Source organism: Morus notabilis, unplaced genomic scaffold, assembly GCF_000414095.1.
Source record: "Morus notabilis unplaced genomic scaffold, ASM41409v2 Scaffold702, whole genome shotgun sequence".
NCBI classification, from domain to species: Eukaryota; Viridiplantae; Streptophyta; class Magnoliopsida; order Rosales; family Moraceae; genus Morus; species Morus notabilis.
The window spans coordinates 281,345-294,058 of NW_010365327.1; the positions used below are offsets into that span (position 1 = coordinate 281,345).

Genomic DNA, 12,714 nt, shown 5'->3' on the forward strand with positions numbered 1-12,714 from the left:
CAAAAGATAGGTTAATCAACTACTAGAACATTCCACCATTCTTACCACAAACCAGCTTTTGGGATTTCATTCAGGTCAAATAGAAATTTACAGAAACGAACAAAGAGCCAAAAAAATGTAAAGGAAAATAAATTACTCTTTTTTTTTCTTTTTCTCTTTTTTTTTCTTTGTTTTTTTGGCAAAAGACAACCTGCAATAATGAAGTAAATGTAGAAATGTGTTCTTTTGACAAATAGCTATATAGCATTAAATGTGATTAACACCAAACTACATGATCTGTGAAATGTTGCTCTTGCTCAGGCTTTTTTTTTTTTTGGTTGGTTTTATGAAAGATAAGATAAGAAATTAGGCTCTATTACATAAGTTATTTCTATCTAACTCAAAATTCATCCTTCAAGCATATGCACCAAGCATACCACACTGACCATAACACATACAATTTTGAAAAATTCACCAAGTAGAAGTCTCAACTCCATTGATCTCACGAGTGTCAGAAATATTTGAGTGCAAAGGTTTTCTCTCATGGAGTTGAAAATGGAACAATCAGCGCTCATTGTGAGGAAGGTAAAATTTAGGACAAACAATCAAACGAACATTGATCAAAAGATAGGTTAATCAACTACTAGAACATTCCACCATTCTTACCACAAACCAGCTTTTGGGATTTCATTAAGGTCAAATAGAAATTTACAGAAACGAACAAAGAGCCAAAAAAATGTAAAGGAAAATAAATTACTCTTTTTTTTCTTTTTCTCTTTTTTTTTCTTTGTTTTTTTGGCAAAAGACAACCTGCAATAATGAAGTAAATGTAGAAATGTGTTCTTTTGACAAATAGCTATATAGCATTAAATGTGATTAACACCAAACTACATGATCTGTGAAATGTTGCTCTTGCTCAGGCTTTTTTTTTTTTTGGTTGGTTTTATGAAAGATAAGATAAGAAATTAGGCTCTATTACATAAGTTATTTCTATCTAACTCAAAATTCATCCTTCAAGCATATGCACCAAGCATACCACTAACCATGTAATGATGTTCTAACAGTGATTTTAGCACTCAAAAGATCAATAAAGGTTCAAAAGTCATTTTCTCAACTCTCATAACTCACCAAAAATCAAGCACTTAGACTCGGGAATTTTCTCAGCTGACATGCATTAACCTCCATCTTACCACAAGGTTTAGCACGTGTAAAAAGAGAAACTCTAGAAGTCATTTCTTAGTAACCACGACAGCGAAAATCGACTCAAACCAAACATTTTGAAATCATACTCAGATAACTTCGCAAAAATTTTAACCCAAATATCAACATGACAAAAATCACTCTTACGCATGAATATGCTCATCACCCCCAACCAAAATCAGACAGTGTCCTCAATGTCAAAAAGTATAGAAATATAGAGAAAGAAGACACCTGGACGATAAGCATTCCACATATAATCACAGCTTGAGCTTCCTGATATGATTCTCCAAAAACACACATAAAAAATGTAAAAAGAAGCAAAGAAAACAGAAAATGAAAATATGGTATAGGAGATGTGAGTAAACTACTCAGGGCTGGTAAACGGGGTCGTCGAGAATGATCTCTTCAACTTGATTCACCCGCTCTAAGTAATTCTTCAGACGCTGGCCATTTACTTTGAAGATTCTCCCATTGGTCGGGTCCTCAACCTCGACAGCACAATTGGAAAAAATGTGTTTCACTATGAACGAGTCAGTCCACCGTGACCTCAACTTATTTCTATTTAACCCAAAATTCATCCTTCAAGCATATGCACCGAGCATACCACTAACCATGTAATGATGTTCTAACAGTGATTTTAGTACTCAAAAGATCAATAAAGGTTCAAAAGTCATTTTCTCAACTCTCATAACTCACCAAAAATCAAGCACTTAGACTCGGGAATTTTCTCAGCTGACATGCATTAACCTCCATCTTACCACAAGGTTTAGCACGTGTAAAAAGAGAAACTCTAGAAGTCATTTCTTAGTAACCACGACAGCGAAAATCGACTCAAACCAAACATTTTGAAATCATACTCAGATAACTTCGCAAAAATTTTAACCCAAATATCAACATGACAAAAATCACTCTTACGCATGAATATGCTCATCACCCCCAACCAAAATCAGACAGTGTCCTCAATGTCAAAAAGTATAGAAATATAGAGAAAGAAGACACCTGGACGATAAGCATTCCACATATAATCACAGCTTGAGCTTCCTGATATGATTATCCAAAAACACACATAAAAAATGTAAAAAGAAGCAAAGAAAACAGAAAATGAAAATATGGTATAGGAGATGTGAGTAAACTACTCAGGGCTGGTAAACGGGGTCGTCGAGATTGATCTCTTCAACTTGATTCACCCGCTCTAAGTAATTCTTCAGGCGCTGGCCATTTACTTTAAAGATTCTCCCATTGGTCGGGTCCTCAACCTCGACAGCACAATTGGAAAAAATGAATTTCACTATGAACGAGTCAGTCCACCGTGACCTCAACTTAACGGTGTAGAGATGCAAACGGGAATCATAGAGATGAACCCGTTGATTCGGCTCAAAATTCTTCCACAAGATCTGCTTTTCACGAGTCGCTTTCATTTTTACCTTGATCCTGGAATTGTGCTATTTCAGCATGTCAATCAATCGTTGTTCTTACAATGCATCGAGTTTAGACGAGATGATGACTGGGAATGTGCCTTCATCTCCAAAGAATGCACGTTTTAAGCCCTCAGGTAGTTGGGCTAGCTTGACTTTTGGAGCCTCCTCGGTGGATGATTTAAGTTTTTCTCATTTTGTTGGGAGCTCCTCAAAACATGGTGGCCCAAACTTGGTTCCTCTGTCCTTTAAGTTGTTGAAAATTGCAAACAAGTGAGCCAACTCAGCAGAACCAAAATTTTCATAATCAGACTTTTGGAGGAGGTTTTCAAGATTTGAGAGTTGCTTTGCAGCTGAACCTCCTCCTCGATAAGTGTGTCGATCATGAATGTTTGCTAACACTCATCGTCATCACGTGGTTACTTTTGAATATGAAAAATATTCACCTCAAGGGTCATATTCCCGAAAGATATCTTCATGAGACCATCGTCGAGATTGATCTCTTCAACTTGATTCACCCGCTCTAAGTAATTCTTCAGGCGCTGGCCATTTACTTTAAAGATTCTCCCATTGGTCGGGTCCTCAACCTCGACAGCACAATTGGAAAAAATGAATTTCACTATGAACGAGTCAGTCCACCGTGACCTCAACTTAACGGTGTAGAGATGCAAACGGGAATCATAGAGATGAACCCGTTGATTCGGCTCAAAATTCTTCCACAAGATCTGCTTTTCACGAGTCGCTTTCATTTTTACCTTGATCCTGGAATTGTGCTATTTCAGCATGTCAATCAATCGTTGTTCTTACAATGCATCGAGTTTAGACGAGATGATGACTGGGAATGTGCCTTCATCTCCAAAGAATGCACGTTTTAAGCCCTCAAGTAGTTGGGCTAGCTTGACTTTTGGAGCCTCCTCGGTGGATGATTTAAGTTTTTCTCATTTTGTTGGGAGCTCCTCAAAACATGGTGGCCCAAACTTGGTTCCTCTGTCCTTTAAGTTGTTGAAAATTGCAAACAAGTGAGCCAACTCAGCAGAACCAAAATTTTCATAATCAGACTTTTGGAGGAGGTTTTCAAGATTTGAGAGTTGCTTTGCAGCTGAACCTCCTCCTCGATAAGTGTGTCGATCATGAATGTTTGCTAACACTCATCGTCATCACGTGGTTACTTTTGAATATGAAAAATATTCACCTCAAGGGTCATATTCCCGAAAGATATCTTCATGAGACCATTCCTACAATTGATAAGTGCGTTTGTTGTGGCAAGGAAAGGTTTTCCTAGAATGATGGGAATGGCTGACTCCATATTCACCATGGATTATGTATCCAAGACAAGAAAGTCCACGGGGTAATAAAACTTGTCGACTTGCAACAGAACGTCTTTCACTATTCCCCGTGGTCTCTTAATGGATCTATCGGCCAGTTGCAGAACCATGAATGTGAGCTTAATTTGTCCAAGACCCAATTGCGAGTAGACCGAATAAGGCATGAGGTTAACGCTCGATCCTAGGTCTAGTAATGCTTGGCCGAATTCATGTGTCCCGATCTGGCAAGAAATGATAGGAAAACCTGGATCCTTATACTTTGGCGGTGTCTTCTAGTCAATCACCGCACTTACTTGTTCTGTCAAGAATGCAGTTTTCTTGATATTGTACTTTCTCTTTATGGTGCACAGATCCTTTATAACCTTGGCGTAGGCCGGCACTTGTTTGATCACATGTAGTAAGAGAAGATTGATCTTTAATTGTGTCAAGTGCTCTAGAATATCACTTTGATTTTTCGGCACTTTCCCAGCAGGTCGGAGAGCTTGGGGGAAAGGCACCCTTACCAAAATTTTTGTTGGCTCTTCTCTCTCCTGAGCTGATTCTTCATTACTCGAAGTGGTTGTACTTGTTGATGGCATGTCAAAACTCTTACAACTTTGAGTAAAGATGGGGTTAACTTCCTTGATATTTTGACCTTCAGAGTTGAAAGTTTGAGCCATGTGTTGTCCTCTCAAATTGGACTGGGCTTGTGATGGAAATTTACCGCGCACCTGAATGGTTAAAGCTTCTGTCAGCTTTGTGATCTGACTTTTTAATTTCTTGTTCTCTTCCACCAGCTGCGTGAGCATTGAATCAACTCTTTGATTCGTCTTATTTTGCGCATCCATAAAAGCTTTTAGGGTATCCTCTAGAGAATTCTCTTTCGGCTGCATGTTATTTTGAGGCGTAAAGTATGTCCTTGGTGGTTGAGAATGTTGTTCTGGTCTCCATTGCCCTCTAGATGATTGTGCATGTTTGTTCGAATCTCGTCAACTGAAATTTGGGTGGTTTTTCCAACCAGGATTGTAAGTTTTTGAGAAAGATCCATAAGGCTTCTTGTATGTGCCCAATACATTGCATTGCTCCTCGTATACCCTTCTCATTTCACTTAAAGTGTGGCAATCCTGAGCTAGATGGCCCTCTCCACCACAAACGAAACATGACTCATATGCCTCTGTTCTCACCATCATGTGGATTCCTTTATTATCTTTACTTTTGAGGGCCTCGATTTGCTTTGTCAAAACTTCAAGTTGAGCCTTGAGGCTATCGTCTTCCCTCAATTGATCAACTCCAGCTGGTCAGGACCTACTGGTGCTCTCAGTAGCACTTAGTCCAGTCCAAGTATGAGCTTTCTCAGCTAACTCATTTAGGTACTCGATAGCTTCGTTAGGATCCTTCTGGAGAAAATCCCCATTGCACATCATCTCAACAAATTGGCGCTCTCAGATTGTGAGTCCATCATAGAAATAGCTTACGAGACGTCAACCTTCATATCCATGGTGGGGACACAGATTTAACAGATCTTTAAAACATTCCCAAGCTTGATAGAGAGTTTTGTTTTCCTTCTGAACGAAATTTGAGATATGTTGTTTCAAATTGTTGGTCTTATGGTGTGGGAAATACTTGTTGATAAATGTCGTTGTCATTTCTTCCCACGTACCAATAGACCTAGGCCTAAGAGAATACAACCAGCTTTTGGCCTTGTCCTTTAGAGAGAAAGGGAAAAACTTCAATCTGACGGTGTTTGCGGCCTCATCACGGCTGTGAAAGGTGGCCACCACCTCTTCAAACTCCCAGATGTGTACATATGGGTTTTCATTCTCTAACCCGTGAAAGGTTGGGAGAAGTGCAATCATACCCGGCTTGAAATCCATAGGCGGTGCATTCAGAGGGAACATAATACAAGATGGGGTGGTCGTTCGCGTTGGGTGCAAGTAATCTTGCAACATCCTCTGCTAAACTTCCTCGTGTTGTGCCATTGCGAATAGATTTTGAAGTGCGAATTCCAACGACGAGTGTGAAGACGGAGGCGTAGAAGATGAGTCAGATAGAATTTCACTAGGGGTTTTTAAGTCTGGACGTTAAGTAAATCTCCTTAGTTCATCTCTATACCGTTGCATTCACCCTAAGTGGCTTTTTTTTAATTTTTAATTTTTTAATTTTTTTTGTTTTTTTTATTTTTAATCAAAATAAAAAAAAATAATTATATAGTAACGTAAATTGTAACCACCGAGAGTGCTCCCAGGAAAGACTATAGCTCTTGGCTCAATGAATAGTCTCCTAGACAGATCAACGTTCCCAGGAAAGATTGGTGGGGCGAGGCCCACTTAAGTACCAACTTTCTTAGACAGAACTCTCTCAGATTGTACTTTTCACGTAACCACACAATTATCCTCAAAATCAATTATTAAATTTTATTGAATAAATTATGAAATAAAATCTAATCAATGGAAACTATTCCTAAAGTCAAAGGCCTAAATCTACCAAATTGTGAAATTCCTAGATTAAGAATAGTCAATTAATTATAATCATAATTATAATCTGAAGAATTAATGTAAACTATAAAAGGAAAAATTAAATTAGGCAACAATATAATAATTAATAATTAAATTATACAAATAGAAAAACAAAATAAAATTCTAACTTATAAAAAAGTAAAAGATTACAAAAATCAAATCACAATTAATTCTAAAACTAAAGAGGAAAAATAAAATCAGTAATAAAAACAAATAGTGTGAGATTTTTTTTTCAGCAACCAAAACTATGGAAATAAAAAAAAATGATAAAGGGTACTTTTTTTTTTTTTTTTTTGTTTCGAATAAGGGACGGTAAAATAATAAGAATACAAAAGTTTGCAGTAACTATAGATTGAATACACACGGAAACTGGCAGCACCTTTTTTTTTTTTAAATAAACGACAAGAATAAAGCAATTAACGACAAGAATCAAAAGTAAACTTTTTTTTAATAGGGGCTAAATCAGATCACGCAAATCAAGAAAGAGAAACGGAGAAAAATAAAAATAAAAAGAAAATGCACTTACTTTTTTGGCTTAAAAATCTACTAATCAATCTTGTTAGTAGCACCTCTCCGGTAACGGCGTCAAAATTTAATTAACGCCCAAAGGTGATGTTCACAAGTGGTCAATTATAGCACAGAAGGGCGGTCGTATCCACAGAGAGATAACAAAATAAACAAGAAAGATTAACAGAATAAGAGCGTTAGAGAAATATAAACAATAAATAAATTAATGAAAAAGAAGAGTTTTTGTAGACTTTGTTGCAAATAAAAAGGAGAGAAGATTTATGTGAAAGAAATTCAGTAGTAAAAACAGTAAGGTGTCGAGAATCCTTAATATTTCGTTTACCAATTCAAGTTTTGATTCATAAAATAAAAAGATCGAATAAATTAAATTCCTATGTTGACTCTGAAAATATTATTATTACAAGTTATCCAAAATCAACAATATATCAATTTGACAATATTGCAGTAAAAGACAATTTGTAAAATAATTTGAATAACAAAATAGTGCGTGACAGAATTATATAAGAAAAACGTGACTGAACTTATATAACAATTGGCACACAATATTTTGAAAAATAAATGATAGATAGATGATATTTAATTCATTCAGATATTAAACTTTACAGCACAAGGAATCAAAAGCCTGAATTGGGTCACTTAACAAAAATTCATCTCTAACCTTACCAAGAGAACTCTAGCCTAGCTTGCAAAACATTCTCACAAGTTCTAGAGAGAAAATATGAGAGTGATAGCAAGACGACAGAAAACTGAATGTTCAAAGCTTATCAAAACCTTAGGCTAACCCCCTATTTATAGTGTTTAGAGGTTGTCTGTCAAATAAGGAAACAAACAATAAAAATAAAAAATTACAAAAAAAAAGAAACAAAATAAAATTACACATAAATTAGGAGAAATCATATATGTGCTTTGGGGAAGAAATCTGGCCAATTTTCTCTGATTTTGAAGGAGAAATTCAGATCCAGCACCCTCTAGACACATGTCAAAGCTAGGTTGGAGGAAATGGACTAAATTTCCACGTGTCGCGCGCGGAGAAGAGGAAGGGTGCTGGCAGACAAAGAGAGCTGGGGTCTGTGGAGAACAGCTGTCACACGTGGAGAAGAAGGCAGGCTGGCATCGCAGACGCGGGACCCATGCAGAGGAAAACATTGGACGCGGCTGATGGTGCGTGGAAGGAACGCGCGCGCTAAGGAGTTTTGCGTGCTGTTGACGCGCGCGAGGTGGAGTGGGGTACGCGCAGACCATAGGGGCCCACTTTTCTGGCTCGGCTGACGAGTGGTGCAGCTCCTCTCTCTTTTTGGCTTGTGTGGCTCAGTTGAAGGGCTTGAAAATATGGCTTTCATGGCTGCTTCTTGTGTAGCTTTTTACACTGCTTTCATCTGTAAATAATTAAACAAAAACTAGACAAATTCTAATTAAAAATATTATGAATAAAAATAATGAAATTGTTTAATTAAAGCTTAAATATTTTAATATTATATAAATCAAAAACAGTATTTAGGGTACATTTGTATGCACTAATCAGTTGGTGTTCGTGAAAATTTGAGTGTTTCATTGCTAATTCTATTTTGTCTCAGGTGTGCCCACACACACTTCTTCGTGGATTCTAAGAATTGGTGAGGAAGACTTTAGTTTTCTAAACTAACTTTGGAGCAAGGAACGTTCGAGGTTAAAGAATTCAAGTTATCATCCTAATCGGCTGCTAGGTATAATGCTAATTGAGTTCTTATTAATTAATAAATTAAAGTGATTAATTTATTCGTGCATAAATTAATATAATCTATAAAGTATCTCAAAAATTTTATGAAAATTTTTATTATACACGATCTGCTACTCACACGCTTCTGAATTCGATTCGAAAACCAACATCAATATCAATAGCTCATGACAATGTTTGCCAACCATCTGTCTTCTTTTGCTAAGGCCACTGGACAACAGGATAGTCCCAGTAACTCATACTTAACAGGTACATGTTTCTCTGTTTCTATGATGTCTCTATTATCTTCTTCAAGGTGTTAGATAGTGGACTCATGGCTTCTAGACATATATGTTCGAATGCAAATGTTTTTGTCTCTATGAGACCTATTAAGAATTCTACTGTCATTTTACCAAATCATACACGTATTGTTGTTCATTTATGTGGTGATGTCAAACTGCATTCCAAGTTGTATCTGACAGATGTCTTGTTTATCCATGAATTCAAGTTTAACTGTAGTGCTGTAGTGTATATATGTGTGTACAGCGTATTGAGAAAGATTGAATAAGAAAATTCAGTTTTTTCTCTCTTCCATTTTCTCTTTGTTTTCGTAATATGGTATACTAGGTGAATCAACGGATATTAAGAATTCATCTATTTTTCTGATTTTTTATCACGCTTCCAGTACATCAGATAACTCATCTTTCACTAATTATTAATGTATTTTGTATCGATTATAGACTTTTCTTATAATGATCCACCGTTGGCATATTAATTTTATAAGAAAAATTACATTATTGTGTACAACCAAATACAATAAAATGATATTCTTGAAATTACATTATTGTGTACAACCAAACACAATAAAATGATATTTTTGAGAATCAATTAAAAGAATATTCTTATGCGTAACTAAACGTGATAATGCATGTTTCCTAACTAAATATTATATTATCCTCTATCACCATTCTAGTAATATGATTCTTACTAATTGTCGCATGCCAAATGCCTCCAAAAATTTTTATTTTGAATAATAAAATGTAAGCCCGTTAAGTTTTGCAAAAGACCAAAATGAGTTGTATTTTGTTGTCTTGTCATAGAATGTTTTATGTAGTAAATATTGCATCATTATGATTATGAAATGTTAATTTTTGACTCAGATGTATATTCTTTCTGAATCTTTAAGTAAAAATTATTTTTTTCATTTATTCCTTTTGCATCTCGTTGGTCATAACATAGAATATTCACGTGCGCGCACGTGATTTACCAAACACAATAAACAACCTTTTACTAAAAAGGAAACACAAACGCAGACAAGAAGATGAACAACTAGTCTTCCCTTTTTCTTTTCGTTTTCATTTTGTACGGCACTTTAAGTGAAAAACAAATATCACTCTCCAAATAATATGAAAGTTTCTTGATAATCCCAAAAAAAATATATTGTGGGTAGTCACATACTTTTGAGTTGTTAGATCAATATCAAAATCTATCTGTTTCACATATTTTTTAATCTAATTTGATTTTAACAAGATTCAACGGTCAAAATTGAGACTACTGATAGAATGGAATACCAAAAAAACTCTCAAATAATATTATATTTAATGTCAACATTAACATAAACTCATACTTGTGTCAAATTTAACACTTTGAGTATAATAATGCTAAATTTTAATAATTGGATGTACATATATTAATTAAGTGTTGGCTTTTCACAATTATTGCAATATTGTTATTTTTTAAATTTCTTCAACAATTATTTTCATAAAATTGTATAATTTATTGACCTTAATCCTTAAACCCACCTACTGGGAATCATCACACTAAATTATCAAGAAAATATGTTAGAACAAATACCTGTCTCTATTGGTGCAGCCTCAATCTCCAACAGAAAATCTCTTTGACAAAGTATTCTTGGGGTTATCGCCTTCCTCAGTCAAATCACCAGATTTCTAAATGAGTGCTTTCTCTCTTGATGGGGAAGAGTGAAAACCTACCGTATGATTTGACCTATTAGGAACCATAACTATAAGTTTCTTAATATATTGTCCCATTAGGCACTTATTAAACTTAATCTGGTCAATATTTGATATCTACCCATTTGGTCCATACCCAGTTAAGAAACTTATTGGACTTTCCTAAATTGACCGCTTGATTTGTCCAATCAATTTAAATAGTGGTAATATAATTAATATGTTGCCCACAATAGATAATAGAAAATAAAATTATCTCACATATATATATATATATATATATATGTTTTTAAATACTTTATCTTCCTCTAATTCTTAAGTTGAAGGGATTAGAAAATGATACTTCATTTATAGTCTAAAAATAATTTCACACTGAACTACGTGATAAGGTGTAGAGTTTAAATCCTTCATTCTAAAAAAAATAATAATAATAAAGAGAGAGAGGTTGGCCACAAGGATTTATTACTTATCTTCAATTCAAAATTTAATTTTTTTACGTTGTTTTTATTTTATTTTATTTTTCATAGACGAAAAATAAAGAAAATCAATAAAATCATAAAAAATTGAATATTCATAAAAAATAGTGCCGCTTGTTGCATTAATTCCTAAAAAATCGTATGTTAATTTTAGAATGCGAAACATAAATAAAAATGTAAATTTTTTACCAATCCTGGCCCCTGGGAGTCCCACTACGTGGGCTAGGAGGCTTTTTGACAACATTTTATTTTTTATCTTTTTTTTAGGCCATTTTTTGTAAGCGTGCCCAAAAAAATGTAAGGATCTTGTTTGCAAAATTTTAGAATTTTTTGACGTCATTTTTATTTTATTTTATTTTTCAAAGACAAAAAATAGAGAAAATTATAAAAAATAGAATATTCATCAAATAATGGTGCTGCTTCTTGCATTAATTTCTAAAAATTGCGTATTAATTTTAGAATACAAAAAAAAATGTAAATTTTTGACCCGTCCTGGCCCCTCGGCGCCCACTATGCGGGCCAAGAGCTTTTATAGAGCATTTTTCTTTTTTTTTTCTTTTTTGAGGCCATTTTTTTGTACGCATGCTCAGAAAAATGTAAGGATTGTGTCTGTAAAATTTGATAATTTTTTGACGTCATTTTTATTTTATTTTATTTTTTAAAGATGAAAAATAAAGAAAATCATAAAAAATAGAATATTCATAAAAAAATGGTGCCACTTATTATATTAATTCCTAAAAATTGTATATTAATTTTAAAATGTAAAATATAAATAAAAATGTAAATTTTTTATCCATCCCAGCCCTTCGACGCCCCACTACGTGGGCATGAGGCTTTTTGACAGTATTTTACTTTTTTATCATTTTTTGAGGCCTTTTTTTTGCAAGCATGCCCAGAAAAATGTAAGGATCGTGTCTGTAAAATTTCATAATTTTTTGACGTCATTTTTATTTTATTTTATTTTTAAAGACAAAAAATAAGAAAAATCATAAAAAATAGAATATTTATCAAAAAATGGTGCCGCATGTTGTATTAATTCATAAAAATCGTATATTAATTTTAGCATGTAAAACATAAATACACATGTAAATTTTTGACCCATCTCGGCCGGGTGCTATTTGACAGCGTTTTACTTTTGTTTGTCATTTTTGAGGCCATTTTTGGCAGGAAGCTTGTCGCATTCATTCCTAAAAATGGTATATCAATTTTAGAATGCAAAACATAAATAAAAATGTACATTTCTGACCCATCCCGGTCCCTAGGCGCCCAACTACTTGGGCCGGGAGTTTTAGGCAGCGTTTAACTTTTTTTTTTTGTTATTTTTTTAGGCCATTTTTTCCAGACATGCCTAGAAAGATGTAAGGATCGTGTGTACAAAATTGCAGAATTTTTGACGTTATTTTTATTTTATTTTATTTTTTAAAGACGAAAAATAGAGAAAATCATAAAAAAATAGAATATTCATCGAATAATGGTGCCGCTTGTTGCATTAATTCCTAAAAAATTTGTACTAATTTTAGAATGAAAAATATAAATAAAAATGTAAATTTTTTACCCATCTCGGCCCCTGAGAGCCCCACTATAGCGTTTTTTTTTTCATTTTTAAGGCATGTTTTTGCAGAATGCAGGGAAA

At 34.3% G+C, this 12,714-nt stretch overlaps 2 protein-coding genes and 1 non-coding gene across 3 annotated transcripts in view; 2 read left to right on the plus strand and 1 right to left on the minus strand.

The window, feature by feature from the left end:
• Positions 1-3,912: 3,912 nt before the first annotated feature.
• LOC112093495 lies at positions 3,913-4,791 on the minus strand. Its single transcript, XM_024172056.1, has 2 exons — positions 4,213-4,791; positions 3,913-4,140 (listed from the first exon to the last, which is right to left on the minus strand). The coding sequence occupies exons 1-2, from the start codon at positions 4,789-4,791 to the stop codon at positions 3,913-3,915; spliced, it is 807 nt and encodes a 268-aa protein (XP_024027824.1).
• Positions 4,792-5,389: 598 nt separating this feature from the next.
• Positions 5,390-5,496, plus strand: LOC112093498. The gene has a single exon (XR_002903084.1). It is a non-coding gene; the product is annotated as a small nucleolar RNA R71 (small nucleolar RNA).
• A 308-nt stretch (positions 5,497-5,804) lies between these two features.
• Positions 5,805-12,714, plus strand: part of LOC21395911 (protein DETOXIFICATION 41) — a 17,472-nt gene continuing 10,562 nt past the window's right edge. The window contains exon 1 of the mRNA XM_010107866.2: positions 5,805-5,915. Within this exon, the coding sequence (XP_010106168.2) occupies positions 5,805-5,915 (111 nt within the window). The remainder of the gene's footprint in view (positions 5,916-12,714) is intronic.